This window comes from Primulina tabacum, chromosome 5 (genome assembly GCF_025594145.1).
Source record: "Primulina tabacum isolate GXHZ01 chromosome 5, ASM2559414v2, whole genome shotgun sequence".
Classification (NCBI taxonomy): domain Eukaryota; kingdom Viridiplantae; phylum Streptophyta; class Magnoliopsida; order Lamiales; family Gesneriaceae; genus Primulina; species Primulina tabacum.
Window position 1 is genome coordinate 15,831,219 of NC_134554.1, and position 14,459 is coordinate 15,845,677.

The following is a 14,459-nucleotide window of genomic DNA, read 5'->3' on the forward strand; positions in this document are numbered from 1 at the left end:
ATTTTTTTAACTATGACACATACAAATATGAGAGAATGAAATGTAAGGAGCGCACCATATTTCACATAATTAATAACATAACTACATCATAATTTAAATAAAATTTACATTATACTTTTCAAAAGTTAACACTTAGAAAGGACGAAACGCAGTGTTCTGCACCCGTTATTATAATCTTACGACGAGCCTTATCCCTAAATGTTGGTTTGAACCTGAGGGGAAAAACCAAAAATTATGAAAAAACAAGTTGACGTCTAGAGCATTAAGCGTAGGCAATTTGTAGAAATCAATGCAATTGTAAAAAGTAGCATCGACGATATCCAAGTATATTACTTCAAATCATTGGTAAGCAAACATCCAATACAAAGAAAGCAGTTTACAACTTTTACTTTTACTTTTTTTTACTGGCATAAAGGAGCTCACATGAACAAGAAATATAAAAAACCAACTTCTCAAAGTATCACTATGCAGTCAAAAGACGGGATCTTAAAAATAAGGATGTTTTATATATGATAATAGTTAAGAGAGAATGGCATAAGAATGCAGAAAATCCAATACACATGTCATTCTATTCGTAATTTTTCCATTTTAAACCCACAAAGGCACGTATATTTCTAAATATTAATCCAATATTATTGGAACAAGTTGTCATCGAAAAGCAGCATCAGCACAACACTATCTATCACTGAACATCAAAATTGGCAACTAACAGACAATTGTTGATTTTGTTGAATAAAGTGAGATATTATTCCATGGACATTCCCAACCTACACAAGATCATTAAGCATGTCAATGATAACCTTGTTCACCGGAAAAAATAATTTTTCGTTATGAACTGAGTCGGTTACATTTCATTGTTAAAGTCAAGTTCACCGATTTCTATTATTTGACAATATACACTGATGCGATCCGGGTGAAATGAGTGAGCAGTGTCGGGTGCTCCACCGGATCTGGTATCAAAATGATGAAGGAAATAAGAGCAATGTAGATATCTGAACCAGAAGCTTCTTTCCCGAGCGGAGAGGATTTCCTGCACTCAAGAAGGTAACCACGTGAATGGGCGCCAGAGGAATGTCCGGCGTGGCCACTCCAATGCTTAAGTCAGTGAGGAACTCAAGCAAGAAACCAATGTAACCAAGTGATGGTTGTGATATTGGTGTGAATGAATCAATGTAAATATAGAGAGAACCTGATATTTATAGTAGGAGAAGTAATAGTAGTTATAGTAGGACGGCTGAGCACACCCTATATTCTGACATGTCAAATCTCATAGTGGTCACATCCAGCCCATCAGATTTTGTCAACTCATCGGCCTGGTGTCAGAGATGGGACAGTCGCCCACATCCTATTCTGCTAGTATACTCGAGTGCGGTGCTCATATCGAGGTGGCCCGGGTAGAAAGTTCCCGGGAGCTTGAACGAGAGCCCGGGCGTCCGATGGCCCGGGGAGGAGACGTCCGGGCATTCACCCGCCCGGCTCCTGATGAACCCTTCATGCCGACTTGTCCTGATTCTGGCCATCCATCCAGTATCATGGGTCGTCCATGCCCCGGTCACAAGAATCGTCCATGACTCGGGCACAACCCGGGCTATCCCGAGGGTATCATCACTCCCTCCTTAAATATTCGGGGTAGAGTCATACTCGCTGTCCCGATTAGTCTTGTGTGCCCGATCATGGAAAATATTTAGTTTGTCTGTAAAAGCATCGGGGGCTTCATGTATCCCTAGAGATGTGATGAAATGCCGGAGTCTCGTGTCTTATGGACTTGAGATAAGATGTCGGGGCCTCGTGCCTCCCGGTCTTTGCATAAGATACCGAGGCCTTATGTCTCCCGGGCTTTGCATAAGATGCTGGGGCCTCGTATCTCCCGGACTTAGGAATGGTCGAGGTGCGGAGCCCCGAGCCAGGTTTAAGAACCCTGGGCTTATGAATAACCAAGGTGCGGAAGCCTTGGGCCGAGGAGCATGTCCCGGGACTTGGGAATGGTTGAGGTGCGGAGCCCCGAGCCAGATTTGAGAACCCTGGGCTTATGAAATAACCAAGGTGCGGAGCCTCGGGCCGGGGAGCATGTCCCGGGACTTGGGAATGGTCGAGGTACGGAGCCCTGAGCCAGGTTTGAGAACCCTGGGCTTATAAATAACCAAGGTGCGGAGCCTTGGCTTTCATAAATGGTCGAGATACGGAGCCCCGAGCCAGGGTACGGATCCCTGGACTTAATAGATAACCAGGGTGCGACGACCTGGCCTTCATAAATGGTCGAGGTACGGAGCCCCGAGCCAGGGTACGGATCCCTGGACTTAATAGATAACCAGGGTGCGGAGCCCTGGCCTTCACGAACGATCGAGGTATGGAGCCCCGAGCCAGGGTACGGATCCCTGAACTTAAAAAATGACCGAGGTACGGGTCCTCGAGCCAGGGTACGGGTCCCTGGACTTAAAAGATGACCGAGGTACGTGTCCCCGGGTCAGGGTACGGGTCCCTGGACTTAGGAGATGACCGAGGTACGGGTCCCGGGGCCAGGGTACGGGTCCCTGGACTTAAAAGATGACCGAGGTACGGGTCCTCGGGCCAGGGAACGGGTTCGTGGACTTAAAAGATGACCGAGGTACGGGTCCCCGGGCCAGGGTACGGGTCCCCGGGCCAGGGTACGGGTCCCTGGACTTAAAAGATGACCGAGGTACGGGTCCCCGGGCTAGGGTACGGGTCCCTGGACTTAATAGATAACCAGGGTGTGGAGCCCTGGTTTTCATGAATGGTCGACGTATGGAGCCCCGAGCCAGGTTTGAGAACCCTGGGCTTAGATAATGTGCCGGGGCCTCATACCTCCCGGGCTTAAGATAATGTGTCGGGGCCTCGTACCTCCTGGACTTAAGAGAATGTGCCGGAGCCTCGTACCTCCCGGGCTTAAGAGAATGTGCCGGGGCCTCGTACCTCCCGGACTTTAGATAATGTGCCGGGGCCTCATACCTTCTGGGCTTTAGATAATGTGTCGGGGCCTCGTACCTCCCAGGCTTAAGAGAATGTGCCGGGGCCTCGTACCTCCCGGACTTTAGATAATGTGCCGGGGCCTCGTATCTCCTGGACTTAAGAGAATGTGCCGGGGCCTCGTACCTCCCGGACTGTAGAGAATGTGCCGGGGCCTCATACCTCCCGGGCTTTAGATAATGTGCCGGGGCCTCGTACCTCCCGGGCTTAAGAGAATGTGCCGGGGCCTCGTACCTCCCGGACTTTAGATAATGTGTCGGGGCCTCGTACCTCCCGGGCTTAAGAGAATGTGCCGGGGCCTCGTACCTCCCGGACTTTAGAGAATGTGCCGGGGCCTCCTACCTCCCGGGCTTAAGAGAATATGCCGGGGCCTCGTACCTCCTAGACTTTAGATAATGTGCCGGGGCCTCATACCTCCCAGGCTTAAGAGAATGTGCCGGGGCCTGGTACCTCCCGACTTTAGATAATGTGCCGGGGCCTCGTATCTCCCGGACTTAAGAGAATGTGCTGGGGCCTCGTACCTCCCGGGCTTTAGATAATGTGCCGGGGCCTCGTACCTCCCGGGCTTAAGAGAATGTGTCGGGGCCTCGTATCTCCCGGCCTTAAGAGAATATGCCGGGGCCTCGTACCTCCCGGACTTTAGAGAATGTGCCGGGGCCTCATACCTCCCGGACTTTAGATAATGTGCCGAGGCCTCGTACCTCCCGGGCTTTTAAGAATGTGCCAGGGCCTCATACCTCCCGGGCTTACAAGATTTTGCTTCTCCTGCTATATTAGTTTTATTAAAAATCAAATCACTAACCTGGAAATATTGAATCCGAATTCATTTTCGATAGAGTGAAACTTCTCTGGTTGAGCTAAATTAGGTGACTAATATAGATATCTGAACCAGAAGCTTTTTTCCCGGGCGGAGAGGATTTCCTGCACTCAAGAAGGTAACCACGTGAATGGGCGCCGGAGGAATGTCCGGCGTGGCCACTCCGATGCTTAAGTCAGTGAGGAACTCAAGCAAGAAACCAATGTAACCAAGTGATGGTTGTGATATTGGTATGAATGAATCAATGTAAATGTAGAGAGAACCTGATATTTATAGTAGGAGAAGTAATGATGACCTCGTTCTCCGTGCTACCTACTAGTTATAGTAGGACGGCTGAGCACACCATATATTCTGACATGTCAAATCTCATAGTGGTCACATCCAGCCATCTGATTTTGTCAACCCATCGGCCTGGTGTCAGAGATGGGACAGTCGCCCACATCCTATTCTGCTAGTATACTCGAGTGCGGTACTCATATTGAGGTGGCCCAGGTAGAAAGTTCCCGGGAGCTTGAACCAGAGTCCTGGGCGTCCGGTGGCCCGGGGAGGAGACGTCCCGGGCATTCACCCGCCCGGCTCCTGATGAACCCTTCCTGCCGACTTGTCCTTATTCTGGCCATCCATCCAGTATCCTGGATCGTCCATGCCCTGGGCACAAGAATCATCCATGACTCGGGCACAACCCGGGCTATCCCAAGGGTATCATACACCACAAATTTCTATAATAACAGTCGCTTACAAGCTTTAATCAACAATTCAGTAACATGCATCAGTAAATCGATAATATATCTATTAACCACAAAATTATCTTTTAAGATGACAATAATAAATAAACACATCGAAAATCAAAATTGTGCTAGCTTGATTATACAAAAAGCTACAACTTTTGCACATTCACACTATCGTCCTGATGACATGAGTGCATTATTTTACAAAACTTTGCTTGAGCTTGGACAGAATTATTCACCTCTCATTGATCTTGCTCCTGCGGCGCTGCTCCGTAACCGAGTGCTTTGACCTTACAGCATTCGCCTTGTTGCTGTTTTTCCCATCTGCCGCCACAAAATACATACAACAATATAATGGCAAAATTACAATCTCATGAAACAATCAATCTCGATACAACTGAGTTCGCCACAAAACGGTCCGCCCCCTGATTGCACTCAACGCAATCCCAACAAAAAGGGTGGTGAGATGGATCAAGATTTGGGCTTAAAGCAACTCAAAAATAATGAGCACCTTTGGTGTTATTGGTGGGTGGAGGGGCATCTTTCCGTGTGACAAAATCTTCGTATGCATCTTCTTCCTCCTCCTCCTGATTACCCTTTCCAGATTTCATTTTTTCCTTTTCTTTTAAGAAGAAGATTTTGCGTTCTCACTCAGCTAGAAAAAAACACGATTCTCGAATAATTAAAGGGTTCGTAAAAAGAGGAATTCATGGAGAGATTGCAGCTTTTGTTGAATTGAATGTGAAATTGAGATCATTTTGGAACTTCAGATGTTGGGCTCTTTCAAAAGCAAATAGCAGCGGTCACTGACTGCTACACCAGCTTTGTGGTCTGTTGGAAAATGAGCTGCTACTTTTGCCGACTTGTTTGTTTGTAGAGCAGAACAAACGACACAAAAGCAGAACAAGCAAACGATACAAGCGAAGACGCAACAACTCTAAAAATCAGGCAAACAAGACAAGAAAAGCGCAAGGACAAACCTAATATTTGAAGGTAAGTTCAGGGGGAAAAAGGGGAAGAGAACAGACGCAGTAGGGGCTTGCCAGTCTACAGAAGAGGGAAAGCAGCCCAGCGCAGGTGACACCGAGAAGCTGCAAGAAGAAGGACGCAAGAAGCACCCGAGGCAAACCTTTTTTCGCTGGACTTTGCTCGCTGAAACTGGGGAACATGAGAACCAAGGCTAGGAAAACAAAGGAAGGGGAGGAAAACTGAAAAACGAAGGAGCCTCAGTGCAACCGGAAGCAACATGGTGTGATGGAGTCGTGGAGGGAAGAACACATTCCACGTGACACTGTCCCTGGACTGGGGTGTGGTGATTGTGAAGGAGACGTATTTGAGGGTGTCACCTGGTACCGGAAATAAACTGGCCATTTCAATGGTCTTCACGCTTTATATTAAGTAGATCGGAAGACATCGGCTTTAAAAATGTTTCTCACCCCTAAGAACATTGTTTATGATTTTATAACCCAATTTACTCAATCGTTAGATTAATCATTTGCAATTAAGATATCCCATTTATATTTTAAAGTTAAACCAATACGGTAAGAACATGTGCTTTGAATCAACATTGGGGTTGTTTTAGCGCACGAAAGTTGTCCGGTCTTCGACATAACCGAAAGCTCCCCGGCTTTTGCTTCCTCCAATGTAGAGACAGATTCTGAATTTTACCTTTGAAGAACCACATATTAAGTAACAGCAGTGTGCGATAATGTCGGAGCTATCGAAGGTCGCCCAATTTCACGCTTCAACATCTGGGGTTCCACACTTTTATAACACACACACACACACACACACACACACATATAGATAATAAAAATAAAAATAAAATAAATATAACATAATAAATAATAAAATAATATAATATACATACACTGTAAATATTAAGAAATGTTGAACGTATAAATCAATCGAAAACTGAAATAGATGAATAATTAACAATATCCATTAAAACGAATTAAATATTCAATAAAAGATTATGTATTTGAACCAAATAAATTTGAGAGATACAAAAAGTAAAAGAGTAAAACGTGGATCTTTAATCCATATATAAAGTGTGACATCATTGCAAAAGAGTCTCATAAATAATGCAAATCTTTCCAGATTGGCCTTTTGGGCACTAAGAAGCGACCAAAAAGAATAAAAGACACTGAGATTATTATTACCCAGAAGAATCAACGAGCTCTCTAGTGCTCGAGATATAATCACCGAAGCTCAAAAACACATGATCTCCAAGCACTACATCGACCGGAGGTTGATCTTCAATGCAGTTGACATTAATCTTACCCTTTCCGAGTTGAAATTCTCCTCTCAAATTATTGTAATCGCGCATCAGCAAATATGCTTGCAATCCCTGCGCAAACTTGGTATTGCCAGCATATAACGCAGCAATGGCATCGGTGTTGAACACTAGAGCAGGTCTAGTCAAGATAATAGTAAAGGAGAGATTTGAAATCCCATGAAAACCCTCTTCGGTAAGAATCACTGCACGAGGTGGAATCAGATCAGATGGTAACAATAAAGACCCAAGCACGTCCCGAATGTATTGTTCCTGGGAATTAATTATGTCTTGAAAAACAGTCTTATCATTGTCCAGTGACTTAAAGAAGACCTCTACAATGTCAGAAGGTTCAAGGGCAACTTTCTTTCGCAGCTTTTGAATGCGATTGACAACTTCTCGAGCAACTCCAGCCTCGAACAGCGAATCATCCCCACGCAAGTCCAATACAACCAAAACATCACCATCACCAGCTGCGTCCAATTCCTCTTCTTTCACATTATCAGGATACTTGAACTTTCTAGTTATCTTGATATCACTAAGCTTCAATACATGTGTGGCAATAGTAACCTCTCCTGCTTTCTCGAAAGCTAAGATATCTTCAGTTGACATTGCCTTTACCTCTTTCGCGACAATTCCCATCGATTTTCCTAGCCTTTTTCCCAACACACTAAAATCAGGTTCTGCACACAAAGAAGCATACTTCAAAGTGTCGTTGCATGGGTCTAAAGACTTCACATTAAGTTCTTCAAGTACATATTCTCTTAGTTTGCCGGTAATATCATCAAGAAACTCTGCATCAGGATGCACAATCACCATCGCCCTCAGTGGTGTTTTAAGAGGTATGTTGTGACGCTCACGAATGTTCCGTGCGAGATCTATTATTGTCATCATCCGATTGACACTTTCTTCAATACGATCCCCTGTTTTGCCTTCCACTTCTGGAAATTTGCAATAATGAATGCTATCTTCTGATCCACTTGTAACTTTCCTCAAATTCTGATACAGAACTTCAGTAAAAAATGGTGTGAATGGAGCCATTGATTTACATGCAGTTAGAAGTACATGATAAAGAGTAGAAAGAGCAGTTCTGCAATCCTCTTCTCCTGTGCGACCTTTCAGTCTTTTTCGATTAAATCGCACATAAATATTTGTCAAGTTGTCCAAAAACTTAAGTAGAAAAGGAACAACTGTGTAAAGTCTATAAGCATCCATTTCTTGCCTCACAAAGTGAACCAAACTATGCGTCGCTGAGTTAATCCATTGGTCGAGTACATTGGATGACTGCTGAAGAATTTGTTGGTCAATGGGTGCAAATGGTGCAAGTCCTTCAACTTCAAGTCTTTTAGCATTTTGCAGAAGGAACCTATAGGCATTATACCATGGCAAGAAAACATCTTTTACCACCCCATAAACTCCATCCTTTTTAAAACGCAAAGGTTCAGCACGAACAACAGGGGAGTTAATAATGTACAGTCTTAATGCATCAGCTCCATAATCATTTATGACTTCTGATGGTGGAGGATAATTCTTGAATCTCTTACTCATTTTCTTCCCATCCTCAGCCAGTACAAGCCCATTACAAATGAGATTTCTGAAAGCTGGTTTTCCAAAAAGTGCAGTCGACAGAACCATGAGAGTATAGAACCATCCACGAGTTTGATCTAGCCCCTCAGCCACGAAATGCCCTGGGAAATTGTTCTCAAACAATTCAACATTTTCAAATGGATAATGGATATAAGCATAAGGCATGGATCCGCTCTCAAACCAGCAATCAAACACGTCCTCAACTCGTCGAAGGACACCAAATTCAGGTCCTCGACTTGAAGGGATTGTGATATGGTCAATTTTATGACGATGCAAGTCTGTCACCTTAGCACCAGAAAGTTTTTCAAGTTTTTCAATGGAATCCATCACCACAATCTCCTCACTATCGTCACTAATCCATATAGGGAGTGGAGTACCCCAAAACCTACTTCGACTGACAGCCCAATCTCTAGCATTTTCTAGCCAATTATGAAAGCGTTTTTCCTTCACAAAGTCAGGGACCCAGTATGTCTGTTTGTTGTTCTCAAGCAATTGATCCTTTATCTTCTCCACAGCAACAAACCAGCTGGGCACAGCTCTATAGATTAGAGGAGTATCTGATCTCCAACAAAAAGGATAACTATGAGTAAAGCTTCCAGTTTTGACAAGCCTGTCTTTCGACTTCACTGCTTGAATAATATCTTTATCTGCGTCTTTTACATAACGCCTGCTGAAGTCGGTGATTCTCTCAGTGAAACAGCCATCATCATCTACCGCAACAACTAGGTTCTCCCCCTTGCTAATTATGGAATTATCCATACAAACACGGTAATCATCTTCTCCAAATGCAGGAGCACAGTGGACAATTCCAGTACCACTATCACTAGTTACATAGTCGTCTGCAACAACTCTGAATGCCACATGAGAGAAATCCTTGAAATAATCAAACAATGGGATATATTTCTTTCCAACAAGTGAAGCTCCAGTACACTTGTCCAACATTTCATAAGAATCAACGTTCTTTGTTTTTGCACCAGAAGATTTGCTCTTTAGGTTTGAATTTTCAGAAACACCAACTCCTCCAGCAGGTAATCTTTTTTTTGCCTTTTCAACAGGAAGCTCTGCCAAACGAGATTCAGCAACCACATAAACTTTTCCATTGAACTTATTGCGAACCTTCACATACACAAGATTGGCATTGACACAAAGTGCGAGGTTGCTAGGTAAAGTCCAAGGAGTTGTGGTCCATGCCACAAAACATGCACCATCTGAATCATCAATAATGGGAAAGGCTACCATTATTTCAGGATCTGGGACTTCCTTGTAGTTGGAATTGGCTTCAAAATTAGACAACGGAGTTTTGCAACCTGTACTGTATGGCATCACCTGCAAAATTAACAGGCAAAATATCAATTTGTAACCAGTGCGATATGATGTGCAAAGAAAATAACATCCAAACATTATTGCAACATTAAATTAACAAACTACACAAGAAACTCCCTGAGAAAGTATCATAACAGGAAAAAGAAAGATGATCTCACAAGCCATGACCAACAAAATAGAAAAATACACAGTTAAACCTTGTTAGTACATTGACAAGATCATATAGTTTTTGTAGGAAACAAAATTTATTAAAAATTATCATAAATAAAGAATTGAAATAAATCTCAAAGTATTGGATAGTTGGCTTGCTGGAATTCAGGGAATTATTCCCAGTTTCTTAAAAATATTAATCCCCTGTCCTATTAGCTCATGTTTCTTTTTGTTTAAACATCACACTTGATTGCTCTCTCGTTTTGTTTTAACTTGCAGTTTCTTGAGGAAGACTCGATCCCCCTTGATGTACTTCTGCTTCAGTATTTTCAAACTATACAGGCCGTGTTCACTTAATCCATATAAAAAACTTATGTATTCAGATTAGTAAGCAATAAAAATCGAACAAAAAAGATTGCACGAAAAGTTGTATGTTCTACTAACACTTATCCCTCGCATGAAATGAGGTTTCCTACATACCGGAGGTTTATCGATAAGAAACCTTTCAATATTATTATATAATTATAACATATCCCCCCAGAATGTCTCTGCATTTCTGCAATCCATACTTAATAATCTTAAAGTAGACTCCACGAACCTCACTCTTATCATTATCTTTTGGTACCAGAACATCAAATGCCGCCGAAATGTAGGCAGTTTCAGAGAGCAACCACTATTGGAAACTATCAAATTTTCAGAAATAAGCAGTAAAATACAACATGACCAATGCAAGAGCTGTAAAACAAGCGCACCAGTTGAAGTTTTTAAAATCCAAAAAAAGGTAAACTTCGTAAGTTACTAAGCAAATTAAGAAGAGGCTCTTCAAAAAGGAAAGGTCTAACCTTAAAACCTCTATAAACAAGACCTTTCTGATACAACTGCGCAAACGTCCACCACACAGTTTCCATGAAATTCAAATCCATTGTCTTGTAATCATTCCTAAAATCAATCCACCGGCCCATTCTAACCACCGTCTTCTCCCACTCACTGACGTACCTCTGCACAATTCCCCTACACTCCTCATTGTAATTCCCAATACCCATCCGAATCACATCCTCTCTACTCTTAATCCCTAATTTCTGATCGATCTCATGCTCCACAGGTAAACCATGGCAATCCCACCCGAATCGCCGGGTCACGTGATGACCAGTCATCGACTGATAACGTGTCACGATGTCTTTGATCGTGCCAGCTAAGATATGACCGTAGTGCGGAAGACCAGTGGCGAAAGGTGGCCCGTCGTAGAAGATGTATTCGGGGAAATCCTTGGTACGCTCGAGCTGAGTTTCGAACGCCTTTATTTCATCCCACAGTGAAAGGATTTTCTCCTCCTGTGCGGGGAACGAGTACTCTTTTCCTTCACAAACCTCTTCCATGGTTGATCTCCACCGCCGGCGCGGAGGCAATTGCTCGTATTTGTCGTTGTTAGTAGGGTTTTGCGGTTAGGAAATGTATTTTGCTCAACAGTGGAGCAAATTGCATTCAGCCCCCAAAATCCAAAGTTGCCATAAAAACCTTCCATTTTTAAATTGCATTTTAGGCACCTCAATAAAATAAATACTTGTAAGAATGATATATTTGTAGAATATAATTTTATTCACTATGCCAAGTTGAATAAATAGAATTAGTTTTGTAATTTGACCTAATAAAATTACTAAATAAATAAAATTAAATATATAAATGAATAATAAAATGGGAAAAAGATAATTATCTCTTTTCAGATGAAGAAGAATTTTTTTCTTCAAATTTAGAAAATAAATTAAAACTATACAAGGCGTATCACACTTCATTTTAGTATTTTTTTATAATATGAGAACCAAATGAAATTTTTTTATAGATATGATCTTTATTTATAGATGTACTTCAAGGGTGTGAATTTGTAACTACATACATGAAGTTATATGACCTTCTATTTAATTTCATTCGAAAGTAATTATATTTGCGTTCGGGTGGTTTAAAATTTGCTTAAATTCGGCTGGAATTAGACCTCGATTCATAGTTCGAATCCCTAAAATATTTTTCAAAAAAAAACTTCGAAAGATTTAAAATATATTTGTTCAATATAGAATTATATCTAATCTAATTTATAAATTTTTAAAACTCACGAACAACTCAAAAATTATCGAAAAATAAAATAGATTTGAGTTTAACTTTAAAAAAATTTAAAATTCCATAATTTTGAATATCAATAAAATATTCGTTATATAATAATTATTTTTTAGTCAAAGCATTTATGGCATGTGTCTGAATTAGGTCTTTTCTTTCCTCGGATTCACTCAGAATTTTCAACAGATGGCATCGGCAAGTCGTTAATTATCCCATATTTACTTTAACTTAAGCATCAGAATATCTTCCCCTTTCATGCACCTTTACTCCATATATGGTTGGTTCTCCGCATGATAAGCTTCTATATATATTTGAGATTTTGTCTCAAATCTCACGTTTTCCCATCCTTTTCTTCAAGAAAATGTCGAGTTTCACCTTTCTAGACATCTAATACAAGAGAAAATTCTTGAAGAAACCTTCAAGAATGCTTTCAGGAGATCACAGGCAGAGTTTGAGTTCAAAGGCGTGCCTATTTGCATGCCAAATATATATATATAGAACTAAAGCAGGTTGATACCCATACGAGCTTGGTTATGAATGACCTGGGAAACTAAATGGATAGTCCAAATCAGAGTCAATATGTCAACTACTTTTTTCAGCAGCCGGGCATGGGGATGCCCAGGATATTTTCTCCCCGGACAATCAGGAGCCCGGTCTCTCATGCAAGCTCCCGGGAGCTTTTACCCGGACTACCTCGAGAAGCGCACCACACTCAAGTGTACCAGTATGGGCTACCTTATGCTTGACAATCATTGTTGTCAGAACGACATGTGTTTGGTGTGTCAGAGAAGTCATCGGAAGTAGAGTATGGGCAGCCGTCTTACCATACTTAGCAGGTGGACACTGAAAACAAGGTAATCATGAGATTTTCTCCTATAAATAGCAGGTATCAATCTCATTTACGGATTCTGAAACTTTGAATTCTCAAGCACTCACACATATACAAGTCATTTCACCTTTCTTCTTCACCTGCTGACTTTAGCATCAGAGTGGATAGCCGGACACTCCTCCGACGCCCATTCACGAATTCATTTCCTTGTTTGCAGGTCACGGTAGAAGCCCAAGATCACAAGGATATATTTTCCTCACAAGATATACCCTTTCCTTACTCATTTTCCTTAAACACTATATCACCATCCGGTAGATCGCCTCGACTTTGCTCACCCGATTTATCCGGATTACATCACAGGTGTTCAACAATTGACACCAACAAAGATGGTAAGATATCTCCAGACGAGTACAAGTCAATACTAAAGGCCCTAGGCAAAAAGAATCTCCTCTCAAGGGAAGCGCAGCAGATTTTCGAGGTCGCGGATTTGGATGGAGTTCTACGAATTCGTGGAAGTGCAGATAAGGGAGGCGGAGCGGAAGAACGTGGATTTGCGACAAGCGTTTCGGGCGTTTGATAAAGACAGCTATGGGAAAATCACGGTTGAAGAGGTTTACGAGCTGCTGATATTAAACTCGGGGAGAGATGCAGCTTGAATGATTGTCGGAAGACGGTGAGAGCTGTACATGTTGAGGAATATGAACTCTCTGTGCCGTATTTCAAATATCATTTGTGTATTAGTGCTTGTATATATATGTTTTATCATTTCATCAATATCTATGCCGTATTTCAAATAATTTAAGGTGCGATGAATTTGAAATTTACGAATTTGATTATAATTTTATTGTAAACAATAAAATAATATATCACGATTTTAAATTCATATTTTTCTTATCCATACATTAATTATATAAAATAAAATGAATTGTAAATGACATGATCATTGGATGAATTTGAATTTCATTCTAATTAACATGAAACTCAATATAAAAATACAAAAGTGGATTAGAATTTCACATTTTTGTTTCTCTAAAACGACATAAATACATTCAAGTACATTTAAAATTCATTTTCAACCTAAAAGATTTTCGTTGCATCGCTATCGTCAGCTATAATTTTTTATAAAGTGATAAAAGCGCAATCTTACAATTGATATAAGAATCAAGATCACGAGTTCGATTATCATCAAATATTGCAATTTGCAATTATTAATAGAGATATTATTGTGATGCAATAATTACCCCTACCGAGAGAACAATCGAAACACGACAGTTTAAAATATTTGAACAAAGACTCGATCTGACACCATCTATAATCTATATACTTCTAGAGTAGGTCTCTTGTGAGACGGTCTCACGAATCTTTATCTGTGAGACAGGTCAATCCTAACGATATTTACATTAAAAAATAATACTCTTAGCATAAAAATTAATATTTTTTCATGGATGACCCAAATAAAAAATCCGTCTCACAAAATACGACCCGTGAGTACACAAGTTTTTGCCACACTTCTATATTCTAGTGGCATACACATACATTATACGTTAATTGATATTCAAAATGATAAGCTTTTAAAATTTGTTAATAGGATAATCACGGCAAGTAGGTTCCAGACCAGAAGAAAGGATAGTCGCAGCAAAGGAATTGTTCAAAATCAAC

At 41.3% G+C, this 14,459-nt stretch overlaps 2 protein-coding genes across 3 annotated transcripts; both read right to left on the minus strand.

Annotated features, from left to right (window-relative positions):
• Positions 1-51: 51 nt before the first annotated feature.
• On the minus strand, positions 52-5,878 carry LOC142547041 (transcription factor BIM2-like). 2 transcript variants are annotated; one of them, XM_075655098.1, is made up of 3 exons: positions 5,042-5,870; positions 4,770-4,854; positions 52-212 (listed from the first exon to the last, which is right to left on the minus strand). In XM_075655098.1, the coding sequence occupies exons 1-3, from the start codon at positions 5,139-5,141 to the stop codon at positions 119-121; spliced, it is 279 nt and encodes a 92-aa protein (XP_075511213.1). In that variant the 5' UTR covers positions 5,142-5,870; the 3' UTR covers positions 52-118. The 2 variants fall into 2 exon arrangements, with proteins under 2 accessions (XP_075511213.1, XP_075511212.1); XM_075655097.1 differs by lacking the exon at positions 52-212 and adding an exon at positions 222-4,450 and having other exon boundaries at positions 5,042-5,878.
• A 613-nt stretch (positions 5,879-6,491) lies between these two features.
• Positions 6,492-11,369, minus strand: LOC142547042 (isoleucine--tRNA ligase, cytoplasmic). The gene is made up of 2 exons (XM_075655099.1): positions 10,708-11,369; positions 6,492-9,718 (listed from the first exon to the last, which is right to left on the minus strand). The coding sequence occupies exons 1-2, from the start codon at positions 11,239-11,241 to the stop codon at positions 6,689-6,691; spliced, it is 3,564 nt and encodes a 1,187-aa protein (XP_075511214.1). The 5' UTR covers positions 11,242-11,369; the 3' UTR covers positions 6,492-6,688.
• Positions 11,370-14,459: the final 3,090 nt, after the last annotated feature.